The sequence below is a fragment of the Alligator sinensis genome, unplaced genomic scaffold (genome assembly GCF_000455745.1).
Source record: "Alligator sinensis unplaced genomic scaffold, ASM45574v1 scaffold1626_1, whole genome shotgun sequence".
Lineage (NCBI taxonomy): Eukaryota > Metazoa > Chordata > Crocodylia > Alligatoridae > Alligator > Alligator sinensis.
In genome coordinates, this window is record NW_005842437.1 from 1 (window position 1) to 15,280 (window position 15,280).

At 54.7% G+C, this 15,280-nt stretch overlaps 1 protein-coding gene across 4 annotated transcripts in view; it reads right to left on the reverse strand.

The window, feature by feature from the left end:
• Nucleotides 1-1,877: 1,877 nt before the first annotated feature.
• CEP164 (centrosomal protein 164) overlaps nt 1,878-15,280 on the reverse strand; it is a 51,928-nt gene continuing 38,525 nt past the window's right edge. For all 4 annotated transcript variants that reach the window (XM_025211952.1, XM_025211956.1, XM_025211955.1 and 1 more), the window contains 10 exons: nt 12,910-13,088; nt 12,124-12,250; nt 11,280-11,347; nt 10,598-10,805; nt 9,285-9,392; nt 8,458-8,572; nt 6,665-7,030; nt 5,623-5,689; nt 4,968-5,090; nt 1,878-4,299 (listed from right to left, as the gene is read on the reverse strand). In XM_025211952.1, coding sequence (XP_025067737.1) covers nt 4,200-4,299; nt 4,968-5,090; nt 5,623-5,689; nt 6,665-7,030; nt 8,458-8,572; nt 9,285-9,392; nt 10,598-10,805; nt 11,280-11,347; nt 12,124-12,250; nt 12,910-13,088 — 1,461 coding nt within the window. In that variant the 3' untranslated portion in view covers nt 1,878-4,199. The remainder of the gene's footprint in view (nt 4,300-4,967; nt 5,091-5,622; nt 5,690-6,664; nt 7,031-8,457; nt 8,573-9,284; nt 9,393-10,597; nt 10,806-11,279; nt 11,348-12,123; nt 12,251-12,909; nt 13,089-15,280) is intronic.

Below are 15,280 nucleotides of genomic sequence, written 5' to 3' on the forward strand. Positions count from 1 at the left end.
TCTGCTGGGCTCCCCCACTTAGGGAAGGAGAAGACGGCCTGAGCGAGAGCCCTGAGCGTCTCCGTGGTGGCAGCTACCGAGGCAGCCCCTTCTCAAGCAGCAGCAGCAGCAGGGCGGGCGGCCTCCGCTGTTTTAAGGAGCTTAGAGCGTGCGTTCGTCGGGGCTGAGTAATTGTTCGCTGTCCTTTTGCTCTCCTAATCGCTGGGCTCATGCGGCAAACACGATGCTTTAAGAACAGCGCATCCTCTCCCGCCTCCCCCCCGCCTCGCTGGTCCCCCTCCACTGGACCGTGCAGTGAAGGTTGAAAGGGGCTGGGCCGCGGCCAGGTTGTTTAGCCGGATGCCAGCCGGAGCGGGCAGCGGGATGAAGGGACCCGGTTGCTTAAACCACTGGCCTGCCCAAGTGAGGTGCAGCAGACGAAGACAGATTTGGGAAAGCGGCAGGGGCTCGGAGCCCAGGGCTGTGCCTCTTGGGACAGGCCCCACTGCTCCTCCAGAACATGCTGCAAGACGGCTGTACTTCATCTGGCTTTTAATTAATGTTTCCCATTTAATTAGCAACCGCCAGGATGGGGGAGTTTTCCACCAGGGTGGGATTGTCCCACTGAGCCACGTCTGTGTTTTTAGCTACGTCGAGTGGCACCCATCCAGCGTGTAGCTTGGCCTTGTGGGGGGAAAGCATTCGAGCACTGATCTAGCTCAGGATTAGCAGAACGGTGTCCAGAGCGCTGCAAAATGGGTGGCTACGGCTACGACTCGCAGCGGGACCCAGCACTGGGACGAGGACGGGCTGATGGCAGCTCCAGACGTTTTCACTCTTCGACGTGGGCCCATCTCCCCTTCAGCTGTGAGCCTGGTGTGACACGTGCACGTTGGACTCGATTTGACACGCTGCCACGCATGCACAGACCTTGCTGTCACGTGCCGCAGCACTCAGGGCTGGTGCTTTTCCAGGAACTGCTCGCACAGCCCGTTCCACGTTACTCATCGCCTCTAGCTTAGAGCAACTCAAACTGCACCAAGCTGAAGTGGGAGCAGGCTGCAGAGCCGCTGTGGGATGCCTCACCCCAGGGTCACAGGGCAGCTGATGGGTGCAACCCAAAAGGGACCCTCAGCACCCCTCCTAGGCCCACCCCTAGGCTCACTATATAGATGCTACCAAGGGGCAAGTGAACACCTGAGCCATGCACATGGGAGTGTTGCAGGCAGTTTTGCACCATTTAATCCTGAATTCACCCTTGCCAGATGTAAATTAACCTGAAGTTTCATTGCCTTTTGATTTCTTCCTGGTTCAGGAGTAACAACCATGATTCCCAGTTTGCTTTTCTCCCATGTTTTGCTTGGTTCACCTTGTGCCCCCGTCACATTGTCCATGTGGGTAGGATCTGGTTTGGCTGAAGCAACCTTTTTCCTTTCCCAGCATAAGAGATTCTGCTTTGGTTTCTCACATATTCATTCAGTCATCCTCCAGATGATGGCAGAGGGCAGCGAATAACAGCGTGTTCCCCTGACTTGGCGCGCCAATTCCTGCACGAGAGGCTGCTTTGGACAAACGAGAAGGAACCTGAAGGAAGGCAAGAGACCATAAAGGAGTACGGAGGAGCACTGAGGCTGGCAGCTGACACAAATAACGTGCCTGTGCACAAATCAGCAACACATTCACATGTATAAATATATACCTCAATACACACGTGCAGATAGGTCTTCGTTCTAAAATGTGCAGCCCTTGACATCTATTGCAAAGATGGGCTAAGCTCAAAGTCCCCTGAGGACAAGTGAAAGAGGTGTGCAGAAGGTACGAGCAGACCCCCGGAGAGGAACGTGGGACACAAAGCGTCACAACAGGGAGAAAATAAGGCTACAGACATCACCATCATCCAAAATAGGCCTATGCAGATTTATTTTATATATAAAAGATACAGCTGATATCACAAAATTCAAAGGGAAAAATAAACCTGATTCAGAAGCACAGCATTCTCATTAATAAAATAGGCTTTTATCCCTACTGAGGTGTCTGGTTCGCCGCAGCGCACAGCCTGGAGTCTCCAGCCACGTGCCGGGCAGAGGCTCATGCAGCTGCCAGCCCTTCAGGGCTGTGGCAGGCGGGATGAGAGAGGGGCTGTCAGGGGCTTCCCTGGGTTTTCTCTGGTGGCAGGAGGACAAAGTGCACCCCCCTGCCTTGGGCTCTGTGTAATCTGGTAGCACATTCGGGGGGTCCACGCTAGGGTCCACACCCTTGTCCCGAGACAAAGTCTGCAGGGAAGGTGCCAGGCTCAGCGGGCATTCAACATCTCTGTCCACCAGCGCTAATCAGCAGAGGTGGAGCGTCTTTCCTTAAGCAATGACCTCAGCATGGTATGTCGTATACCGGCATCTCCCAGAGACATCGCCAGCCCTCTGCCTTCTCAGCCAGGGAAGGACCCTACGTTCAGACCCATCTCTTCACCCATGTGCACCCAAATCCCTGCGTAAAGGGAAGCAGGTCGTCTGAACAGCTCACAGCAGCAATATATGTGGAAAATGGCTACAAAACAGAGCTGCTGCAAGAACAGCATCCTGAGCAGAGACACAGCTTTCTATTTGCACCTAGACATTCCCCGCAGCATGTGCCAGTGCGTACGGACCAGGGTCCCCCTCCCCGCTCCGCTTTCCTCTCCTCATCTCTCGATCCAAGAGGAGCCATGTCAACAGCCCTTCCTGGAGCCATCTCCTTGCATGCGAGTGGTTTGCACAGACTCTCTCTCACCAATGGGTATCCCCTTAATGCAGACTCTTCGTGCCAAAATGACGGCACGAGCAGCACTTGTGGGTATCAATGTTTTGCAAACGCCGGTGCAGAGGATGCGTGGATAAGACACCAATCAAACACCAGCCCATGCTGCCTCCCTGCATCCTCCTGCTGCCGAGATGTCTGGAGGGCAGGGGGGTTTTAATCACCAAACAACTCCAAGTGCCTGCGGGACGGGTCCAAAGCCCAGTGGAGTCACCTCACAGCAGGCTTTGGCTCAGAGCCGGGCATTACTTTGCCTCATGCACCATCAACCTCAGCTCTGGCCTCAGCCTCGCTGCCCGGGGGATGGACCCACGGTGCCAGGCCCAGGCCTGGACCCCAGCTGTAGGACTGCTCAGCGTAGGTGTCCTGGGCACTGCAGGGAAGGTATACAGAGTCATGGCCACTCGCCTCATCCCAAACCAGCTCTGCTGATGCCAGCACCGACAGATGCACTAGTGCAAATGGCCATGGGCTCTGTGTCAGGCAGGCCTTCTCAGGCGAGTGAGGGGATGCACGTGGGCTCCCAAAACAGGCTCTGAGAACAGTCCTGATCAGACCCAGGCAGTTCTGGCAGGGGTGGTCCCCTCCCCAGCATATGCCAGGTAAGGCGGCCCTGCTGAGCACCACCTGGCTTCTGCCTGACAAAGAGAAACGGTCCCAGAGGCTTTGCCTCTGCTGCCCCCTGAGCGATGGCTGAGCCTCATGACTGAGGCACTGCAAAACCTCGTAAACATTTTCTGCTAGAAATACACTCAACATTCAGCATGAAAGGAAACCCTGGTGTCCCTAGGTGGAGGTGGCAAGAGGACGGGTCCAGGAGACAAACGTGGCATCGGCTTGGCCCGGCGCGGGGCCCAGAGGCTCTCACCTCCATTGCTCTCGATTCTGTACTTCAGTGTAAAAAACATAATTGCAGACATTTCGCTTTTCATGCTCCCAAGCTCAAGGATGTCTCACAGAGGGCTGGTGACTGAGTTCACCTGACACCAATGTCTGTTGTGCATCAACAGGGCATTCATTTCCTGCATATTTCCTCTGGCGACAGTTTTCTGTTGGAATTCACCTCCTCCCCTCAACACGTTATTCAAAGTCCTCGGTGATTCACAGCTTCATCATGTGATCGCTGGAATACTAATGAGGGAACTGTTGATTTATTGAAGCCCTGATATTTCACCACTGGATTAAACAGTCTATAAAGTATATTTGGACACATTACAGGATTAAAAGAATCCACTGGGGAAGTTTGCTTCCTCCCTCCTCCACTCTCCTGGAAGGAGAGACTTTATTTCAAGGGCAAAGCGAAAGAGCCCTGTGGATTTCTGCCGTACCGTGTATTGCAGGGGACTGCAGCCACGTCGCCACCTCACCAGGCACTTGTGGAGCACAGGGCTGGGACTGCCACGTCTCTCCGGAGGGTCCACGACCTCTTAGTAGTGATACACTTTAATCTGGTTGTTTTCGTCCAGCCCAAGCTGCACCAGGTCTGGGCTGCTCACAGACAGCTTCTGTGTGCTTGGGAAGAGAGGCCTGGCAGGCTGGTGAAGGAAAAGCCTGGATGACATGGGGGAGACGCATGCATGGACATGGCAAATGGGCCCCGTACCTTGTGCTTATATGCCATATGTAGACCTCTGGCCTCCAAGCCAGCAGCATTAAAGCAGGATTAGCAAAAGGCTCATGGAGCCAGGACAGCTTGCTGGGGCCGTGCACGTGCTGCATGGGGGTGGTCTGCAGCCCCACAAAACACTGCAGGCAAAGGGCAAGCTAGGCGGCCTGGAGGCATCCCCCTCGCGGCAGACTTTTCTCTAGCAGCTCTTCTCCCCTCCCACCACCTGCCTGATGCAGGCCCTGTGGTCTCTAGCCGTAGGGGTTCTGAGCACCTGCGAAAGAACCTGCTCTGGGAGGAGCCCTGTGATGCATCCTCCTGCAATGCTGCTGGCTCCCCTCCTCCAGAGATGCTGCAGCCCCCATCGCTCAGACACTGGGCTTCATCCAGGCATCTCGATTCTGACTTACCGCCACCCTGTGCCTCTTCACCAGCACCTCACGAGAGACCGCCAGCACCACAAGCCCACGTGGTGGCCCCAAAGACATGAAAGCTTCCCCGCTGGCTCCCCATCCCCATCTGCTCCCCGCTTCCATCCCCCACCCACCAGCAGAAGCACAAATGAAGACAGTATCGAGGCAAAGGATACACTTTTGAATCCTTCTTGAAATTTTCCAGCCATCTCTTGTTGGCATCAATCATTCCCTGGATGCTCGTCTTGTCTGCCTCAGGGCTCCACACCTGGGAGCGTTGGTACAAGCGGACTTGCTCGCTGTTATGAGAGGGGCAGAGGGAAGAAAAGATCTCAGAAATGGGAAGGGAAGCAAGGGCTGGATTCTGACAGGACGCATCCTCCTCCTGGCTCCAGCTCATCTCCCCCCACCACCAGAGTGGGATGGAGCTTTGGTCACTGGGATGACTGCAGAGCTGCGCAGCTCCAGCCCTCAGGGATTAGCCCCAGAAGGACCCTCTGGAAGGCATTTCTGGCTGCTAGGAGCTCCACAGCTTAGACAAAAGGACAGCAGTTCCCAGTCAGCCCTGCACTGAAGTGGGAAACTGCACACAGCCTGGTGCCAATGCCCTGGCTATTCTGGCCCTCGAATGTGAGCATCATCCCCACTAGCTGCAGTGCTGTAAGAGCCTGACACAGCTGGAAAGGGAAGCTGGCTCCTAACCTGCACTCAGAACCTAACCCATTTAAGTAACAAGTAGGTCAGAGCAAAATCACAGCTGACCTACAAACCACGGCAGAGAAGTGGCAGAAGCACAATGAAATAGCCACGCTCGAGAGAAAGGAGCCTCACCCAGCAGGCAGGTAACCTAGTTTGCTGTCCGGAGGGGCAGAGCTTCCATTGAACAGCGGGAACCCGCCTAGAAGAGACAGAAATTAAATACAGGCAGGGAAGAATTAAATACACCAAAGATCTCACTCTGGGTCCATCCTGTGCACCCCAGGGCTGTCGCTGTCCCTGGTCACCGTTTTGTACCTGCCGGTGAAAGCACATACTGAGGTGCTTCTGAATGATGCTGTAGCACATGCTCATGGGAAACTCTGCAGCAAGATCCCCTGGGGCCTCCCATTTGACTTCCAACAGAAGACAGGAAGTAAGAAAGCCTGTGACTGCCCCCTCCCTCCCTGTTATCACTTCCACCCTGAAAAGAAACAAATTAGCACACCAGGACGACCAAATTCTGCCTCTGGGGCAGGATCTACTCACACTGGGTAGAAGGGGATGGACTGGCAATGCTAGCACCAAGCCAGAGAGGACTCCACACAGCACGGATGGGGCTGGGAGGGGATGCTTAGCATATGCGCCTGGCAGAACTGCACACCCCAGAATGAACTCCCTCAGCTGCCAAGAGTGCCAGCAGCCCCTTGTCCAGGTTGTGCTTCGATTTAAATCCTTGACAGAAGCAAGCACCCCTATCCCTCGCAGTCAAAGCTCAGCCCCACGGGACCCTCTGCATCCTCCCTTCACTGCTCCCCACCACCGCTTGCACGTGAGGGAATTGAGCAGAGGGTCTGTCAGCACACAGCTGCTAAACTCAGGGGCAGGGCAGGGCAGGGCAGCCATCCCTATCCCCAAGCCAAGGCAGCATGGCACTAATGCATGAGCTGAAACGCTCTGTTGGGGAGGCGATCAGCAACTGCAGTGCCAGGGAGTGAAACGCAGTGCTTCCAAATCTGTGCCAGCTTGCCTGGCTCTGCCAGGCCTTGTGGTCCTGCCAGACAGCTGGTGACAGGTACATCCCTGCCCTCCAGCATGATGGTGGCCGCAGAACCACCAAAACCAAGAGATTTGAGAGGTGGATCCCAAAGGGGGATTGACCATGGCATATCCTCACCTGGGAAATACTTGCGCCACTTCTCTGCCAGCATGCTGTCCACTGACTGGCTGGCTGTGGAAGACAGGCCGGAGTGGAGACCAGTGCTCCATGGCCACTGGTTTGCCAGAGGAAGACTGGCAGGAGGCACGAGGGGGCCAGCAGCTTGGACTCTTGCCAGCGACGTGTACGTGGAAAGCGGGATGCCATCCCTGGGCAGTGGGGACAGTGGCACCGTTGTGGAGGCAAAGAGAGGAGACTGCTGATGACTCAGGGAGCCCAGGATGCTGAGGACTCCGCTCAGCTCGCTGCTGATGCGCCGCAGGGAGTCTGTGAGGTGCTGGATCCTGTCGGGCTGGGGGAGCTGGAGAGGTGGGTTCAAGTCACCTACCAACAGAGGGAAGTAGAGATGACTGGGAGGCTAGGACGTGATGGAGACACCGAGCTGTACCCACGACCAACACTGCTCTCGATTCTCCCAGCTGCAGCCACTCGCTCTCCCCTGCGCTCCGCCCCAAGATGATCGGAGGCTGAGCTCTGTCAGGCCCAGCTAAGTGGTAAGGAACAGAGAGCAGTGTTTGGCTGAGGAGATACCAGGGGACCTTCACATCGATGCTGATGAGCAGAGGAGTGGAAGGCAGCAGGGGCATGCAGCTGATGATGGTGAGAGAGCTGAAAAAGCCCAGGAGCCTTGGTGTTCTGGGGACTGAGCTGGGATGAGGAATGGGGACCTCATCCCAAACTAAAGCGTGCAGTGTCAACTCTGGTTTGGAGCCTGCGAATGAGCAGGAGTCCCCTTCCCTTCTCCATCCTCCTGTGTGAGCCAGGGCAGGGACCATGCTCACAGCCCCACCGTGCTCTGCCATGTTTATGGAAGACAGCATCTTATGAAGCAAGCCGCTGCTGCCGACAGCTTCTGCTGTGCATCTCTGATTTGGTTAGTCTCTGCGGTGTAACTCTACCCTACCTTCCGCCTGACTGCAGGCTCACATGGCTAACCACCTTTCTCGGCTCACGAGAGATTTGCTATTTAAGGAGAAATCCTCCGCAGAGACACCCACAGGACCTCCCATCTCTGAGCCTGCCGGCCCATCAGCCCTGTAACAAACTGAGCAAGGAGGAGGAACGACACTTCCCGGGCTGACAAACATCCCAAGACAGCTCCGTGTGAGGGAAAGGACCAGTCCGGGTCTTACAGCCCCACATGGGGAGAGTCTGAAGCTTTGGCAACCAGTGCAGGTGATTTCAAAACAAGGCTTGCTAATGAAGGAGCAGCCAGCAGCTGTGCCAGCCTCTTGGTCAGTGGCATGGGCCTCTTGCCCTTTGCACCTGGTCATCCAGAGCTATTCGCTTCACAACCACAGGTCCCCTGAGCAACCACAAAGGGACTCAAGACCAAGGCAACAGCCTCTCTTGCTGGGGAGATGGGAGGTGAAAGAGGCCCAGCCCAGCCTGTCCTGGCAGGACAGATGTTGAGAGGCAGGGCAACGCAGGCCCACTCGCGTCTATGGCACGGGGCACCAGAGTGCAAGCCACGCACGCTGTATGTTCTGCACTGGAATCACCACCCCCATTTCCAAGGGAGCACTCTTGCTCTCTCTCCGTTTCAGACACAGTTCCACGGTAGGGGACAATCCCCTCCTGCAGCACGCCTGCCCGCGGGAACAAGACTGCAACAAGCCCAAGCAAGAACAAGGCACATGGCCAAAACACACGCATGGAGAGGGACAGGCGGGACAGCTGGATCTGCACCAGGAGACATGGCAACGTGCACGTGGCTGACACACGACTCCCTGGCCACACCTGCAACTCACGTGTATGCTGAGGTACGTCGGAGCTGGCCACGCTGTTTGTGTCCTCTGAATCGCTGAGGTCAAAGGTCACCACCTTCTTGCATGCAGCTCCCTTCAGGGTGTCTTCGTCAGATACCTGGTCAAGAAAAGGGGTTAGGGGAAGGGCACATGCCTGCTCCACAAAACCAGCCTTAGTGCCCCAGGGACTGCCCGGAGCCTTGACTTGCACATGCACCCCCTAGACTGGATCCCAACCAGGGTCACCTTCCCTGGTGACCTGCCACATAGGCCCTGATGGCTTCCCATCAGAGGGTGAAGAGGAACCTGCTGGCTCACACAGCCTCACCCACAGCAGAGACTGGGACTGACGTTCTTGTTTAAACCAGCATGCAGCAGCATTTCCCCTCATGTCCCTGGGGTCACAACAGGCCCAAACAAGGTGCTGCTTCATCTTGCACTAAACAACCAGGCATTTTCCATCTAAGGTCTTCGCTCATGCCAACAGCATAACTGGCAAGGTGCTCACGAGAAGCCCTCCACCCTGGGCCCTGCCCTGGCTGTGGAGCTGGTAAATCCCAGACATTCACTCTAATCGGGTGTGTAGCTCTCTCCTGCTCTGCGACCTGCTTCCTCCGCCCACTACTCACATATGCAGACACATTATATAGTTCTCAGAGCACACGCTACTTGCCACCCCACTCTGCTAGCTGCTGCAAGGCTAAACCTCTCCTGCTGGACCTGAGGCCCCATGAAGCCCTCAGCCCAGGTGGAGCTTCTGAGTGTCACCGGACATGGCTTAGTGGGCACGTGGCCGTGGGACACCGAGTGGTGGAGCAGCTGGAGGTTACCTCTTCCACAAGCGAAGACTCCAGCTGGGTCAGTTTCTCCTCCTTCTTCTTCAACAGCACCTGTCCTGTCCTCATGGCTGACTTCATCTTGTCCAACTGCTTTGCTTCCTGCAGGGGTGCCACATGTCAGCCACAGGGGAAAATAGAACGAGAAACAGGAGACAAATGGCTTTATGGACCTGGAGTTATCTTTAGAAATGATTTAAACGGGACGTGGGCAGTTGTGGTCCAGGGGTCAGAGCCTCCCCATCCCACCTCCAAAGTCCCTAGTAGCATGAAGCAGGGCAACGAGCCGCTTAGAAGACTAATGCTTCAGACCTAGGGGTTCTCACACCTGCTACGAGACCAATCCATGCTCCACAAGGCCAAGTGCTTTGGGGTCACACTGCTCAGATCTGACCTACAGACTGAGATTGCATTCACCTCTAGCTATAGGAAATCCCCTGGCAACATTCACTGAAGACTGCAGGGGCTAGTGGCCAGGCCGAAGGACAGCTGGCTAGCACCCTCTCAATTCCAGTCCCATTTCCAACTTCTCTCCGCTCCGTTTTCCAGCTGTGGAAGATTCGTGTGCTCTGCCACACACTGACACGCTTCATGGCAGTGTCACATCTCACTGGCGATGCAGTGGTCCCAGAGTATCATTTATGTATTAGCTGAGCTAGCAAAGACACAAGGAACTATCTGCAAAGATGTGCAGAATCCTTGCAAAGATACAACAACAAACCTGCTCATATCAGAATTATCCGTGTCACCGGGTCCTTGCTTTGCAATTGGCAGGTGCAGCAATAAATGCATGATCTAGCAGCACCCACAGGGTTTTGGACATTGAGTCAAACAATGTTAAACTCGCATATTCCCCTCCATTTTGAAGCCTAGTAAGCTATATTTCCCAAGGGTACGCTAACACCACCAGCACCGTGCTGCATCTTCAAGGTGCCTTCTAGCAGAGGGCTCAGAGGGCTTACAAACCTTAATGAATTAATCTTTACAGCCACCCTGTGACGCAGGCAAGGATTTTAATCTCTGTTTTATGGATGGGGATGATGACACGGGCAGAGATTAGTGCTGACGTTGGGTGCCGAGCTGGAGACACCTGGGGGCTAACACCTAGGAGAGGCGAACGCCTCCCACTGCCATAAACTACACTTGCAGTCATGGTCCCTGGGTCTAAGACTGGGCACCCACTTCTAGTCACCTGAACCTCAGCAGCACAGAAGGCAACTTGCAGCAGGAGCAAAAAGAAATCGCCAGCCTCAGAGCTCCCAGTCTCACAATCCCCTCGCGCTCTGAGCCAGAGCAGTGCTAGTCACCTCCTCCAGGTTCTGGCGCACATCCTCCAGCAGCTGCGAGCTGTCAGGATCCTGCACTGCCTCCTGCACTTGCTGCATGTCGTGACGCCACTGCTGCCTCGCGGCCTTCAGCGCCGTGCGCCTCTTGCTCATGGAGCGAGTCTGGCGCTCCAGGAACTCCTTGGCGTTCCTGATGGAGATGCCTTGTGCGGAGATGTAGTGCCGTACGCTGCAGAAGGGAGCAGAAGTGAGAGTGCTTACACACCAGTAGCCCAGAAGCCTGTCCACACTTCCCCCCAACCTGCAGCAGTTTGGAGCGGGTCTGGCTTTCCAGTTCACCCCCGAACAGGCCAGACAAGTGTGATAAAAGCCCTCCCAGGTGATGGGGTGGCTACAGCTGTAGAATGCAAGCCTCTGGGAGGCAGTTAACGAGCTTGCCAGAGCCTTTCTGTAGCTGTATCAGCTTTGCACACCAGCCAAGAACTACATGTCATTGACTCATCAGCCAACAGCTGCACTAATCAAAGGGCTGTGACCTGTCATGATGGGATGCTTTGAGGAAGGGCACAGCACTGCAGCGGGCCTTTTCCTCTTGGCTCATGTGCTCTAGACTGCAAGCCATGGATGGCTCCACTGTGCCAAGTGACTCGCTGTCAGCACATAAACCTCAGCAACAGCACTTCTCAAGGTGGCCGGTGCTTACTCATCAAGCCAGAGGTCGCCATCTTCGTGACTCTGCAAGGGCAGGGGAGCCGTCTGTCTTGAGGAGTGCTGGAGAGGTGAGACACTTCAAACATCAATTAATATGCAAATAAATGCTGGACCCCAGGCCCCAAGAAGCCTAATAACACAGCACAAACTCAATCACAGCATCAGTGAACTTGCCCCTGGAATGGGGCACTGCAGAGGTGCTTCCTTGTGGGGAAGAGGGAAAAACAAGCAGAGGCTTCCCTCCAGTTCCTGGACTTGCCTTCCTCCCACGGTTCCCCAGCCCAAGGCTCGTACGAAGGTGATCCAAGCACAGACCCCCCAGCAAACCTGGGACGAGAGTTCAAAGCTGCAGTGACACGTTCTCTCACTCTCCTCTCAGAGACGAGAGAAGACTCTTGTGTTTAACAACAACCAAAAGACATAACATGCACCAGAGATCTCTAGTAAGGCATGGTTATGTGTGGGAATTTGCTGGTTTTCAGTGACTGCAGATGATGCCTGATGTGCCTCTGCAGATCCAGCCCAGCCAGCTCTGGATGGAGGCTCACTGAGCGAAGGAGAAGTGTGCTGCCCAGCAGCGTACTTCCAATCTTGGGCAGAGCCAGGAATGCATTGTGGGACCCAGTCCCTGTCTAGTGGACAAACTGGGGTTAATGCTTCTGCTTCTCTATTAAATAACTTTGGCCAAGTGCAGTCCGCAGCAGCAGCACAAGGCAGCGCAGCCAGGCAGGAACCTGCACTGCCATGTCCAGCAGGACCATGCCCACCTCCCCCGGCTCCGAGTGCCTTGGAGAGTCCAGCCCTAAGGCAGCGGGACCTGAAGCGCTTTTACTCACAGCGCGGATCGTCTCTTTCAGGTCCTCAATGTGGAGCTCAGCTTCCCTTCGCGGAGATGCTGTGCTGTCTTCTGCTTCTAGCTCCTTCAGCAAGTCCTGCTTGCTCCTGATGGCTGCCTCTAGCTCACTGCCGCCGAAGGCGCCAGGTATGCAGGAAGGAAGAGGCATCAGAGATGCTGAGTGATGCTGCTCGTGAGAACGAACAAGCATGCAGAAACTGGCTCTCTAGAAAACTATCCAGAGCTGCAGCAGCAAACCCACAAAGTCCTGCGTAGCTCTGGAGCTGCAGTCTGGCCATCGCTGGCTCCAGCCAGACTCATAAGCACAGCCTACTGGGCTTGTGTATGGAGTAGCAGGTCTCTGCCACCACCTGGCTAGGTCAGTTTGGGGCACTGTCAACCCTTAAAACAACAACGAAAAAGCAAGCCATGCTCTGGCTCATTCCCGGCCCGTACAGGCCTTTACTCCCCTTGAGTCTCTCACCCTAGTTCCTCAAAGCATTTTACGAATATTATTTTACAGCACAGCTATGAGGATGCCAAGTATTTGATACAGGTTTTGAAGGGGGACAGTGAGGCCTGCAGGAGCTAAGTGGCTTATCCTGAACTTAGAGTTATCAGCCAATGTGGGATCAGCACCCAGGAGCTCTGGCCCCTGGTCACCTGCTTTCCCAACGAGCAACCCTGCTCCTCAGAAATTCTGTAGGGGTGCAGAGTGCCAACATTTAAGCAGCTCCAGGGCCTGGAGGGGGTCAAACACAAGAGGAGCCACTCCTAGCATATGCACCTGATTCGCTTCTGCAGCCTCTGGCTTCGGGACTGCAACAAGTCCACCTGAGACTCTAGTTCAGCTTTTTGATCTTGGAGCTCCTGCAGAGTCCAGCGCAGCTTTCGGATGGCTTCCATGAGGTCTGTGTGCTCCTTCCGAGACTCCTCCAAGCGGAGCTGAGCAGCCAAGACCACCTCCTGAAAGGGACACGAACATTTACACCCTGTGATTTCCTGAAATGAAAGCATGCAATGTGCAAGACACACATGTGCTGCACAAGAAACTAAGCTAGGAGCCCCCAGCATGCGCAGCAAGCCTGTTGTCCTCCACCAGCTTTGTCACAGCTTTTCTTTACTCAGAAACTGGCCCTGACCCAGAACCCCCGTATCAGAAGAACCATGAACTCTGCAGGAATTTGCATCAGGCCTGCATGATACCCATCACTGCCAGCATTCAGATCCTGTTGCCATCAAGATAGGGGGTGAAGACAAAGCACTGACTTCAGGGGGCATGGACCAGTATAGAAGACAGCAACCAGGAGTCCTCAGGACATCAAGGTCCATGCTGCCCCTTCTCTGTGCCTCTGCACAGGCTGTTTTCAACGAGACATGGGAGGAGGTAGAGCTGAAAATGGATCTCATGGCCCAGGTGAGCCTAGCAACACTGACCTACTTGGGGCAGGTAGAGACCGTCCCTTTCTGGGCCACGTGCTAGGTGCACTCAGTCACAAGGCGGCTGAGCCAGCACTGTCTCCTCCCAGGCTGCATTCCCAGGGGCAAAGTCAGACACTAGATCTGGCTCTGGTGTCTCATGTCAGGTAGATGGAATGATCCAAAACTCCGTGGTCTGTGTCAAGCCCCTGGCCTCAACATCCTGTAAAGCTGTGTGGTTTTCCCCTTGAGGACAAGGCCTGAGGTCAGGGATGGAGCGGCTGTTCGGTGAAAACTGTTCTCCCAAAGGTGACTGGCAACTATCTTCAGGGAAACGTACATGATCCCTTCACAACGCCAGGCCCGGGCACAAGACTATGGCACTTTACAAGTTACCTGTCACCTTGGCTAACCTCTCTGTGCTCCCTCCCCAGTTTGAATGGGTTTACTCTTTTCTGTAATCCAGTTAATCTATTTCAGCTGTTTTCACCTGGTCTGCAGCTACTTCTGATAACTTCTCTTTGCGCCAAAGTTTACAGCCCACTCCCCTTTCTAAGTAATCACCTTCATCTAACAGGATTCCCCAGAAGTAACTCTTCTATCCGGCATTTAGCTGAGGCAGTACCTGCCTCTTTCTTTGCCCCAAGGAAGGGCATTGTGTTCTCCTAAAGACTGTCTACCATCTGTCCCAGCTCTACGGTTGGTTCAATAAAGGACATTCCCTACAAAAGCTTGCTTCTCACATGCTCCAAGGCCCATGATGGCTACACTATCACTATGGGACACATAAAAACAGTCACCATTGTACAAAATGGTGCAGAAAAGAGAGAGGTTATACACTATTCCCCATGTCTGCTGGGATCATAGAAGTCAGTAAACTGCAGCAAGGAAGATTGAGGTTAGACATCAGGAACATGTTTTTACCTGGGAGGCTAGTTAAGCACTGAAATCAATTTGAGTGTGGTTGTGAAATCTCTATCACAGAGGTTTCTAGCAGCAGGTTAGATAAGGGTCCAGCAGGAACAATTTAGAAGAGGTGACTTGCCCTGGGAAACAGGCCAGCTGCTTCTTGTCCTTTTCTCCAGTGTCCCACCTAGTCGTGCAGAGTCAGCGGCCTGCAGTACAGCACCTAAAGCAGTCTGCAGTCCCAGTTTCCTGGGAGATGACACACTGAGAGCTGAGATCTCCCCGTTAGGAAGTTTCCCTCGGTTCTCGGTACATTTCCTTTTGTTGAGTTCCATCCCATTAACCCTGCTTCCAACTCTCTAGCCTGCTCTCCAGCCTCTTCTCCCTCCCTGCTGCGTCTGCCCTTCTCATAACTACAGGCCGCTAGGTACCGCCCTGGGAGCCGTTCCACTGCTGCACAACCACTAGATTTCGCATCTCAGCTCTAGACCATGAAGCCTACAATGACTCTGATGTCAGCGCTGTTGCTGTGGCACTGCCACGGCAATGCCACAGAACAGGCAGGACATCCATCTTTGACAGGGAGAGCCATGGGGACAGCAGAGCCAGCTGGGCTCTTGTCTCACCCCTCTGCGGGGACTGCACAGGCTCAGGGAGTCAGCGTGCTTCACAGGAACATCCGAGGAGCTCCACACACTGCAGAGGAGAGGCAAGGACTCATCTTGGTGCTGGAAGCTACTAAGGTCTCCCAGTGCAGGGCCCAGCCAGCAAACTACTAGGCACCATCCCACTGACGCACTAGGCAGCTCTGCAATTAACACAAGAGTCAGAGC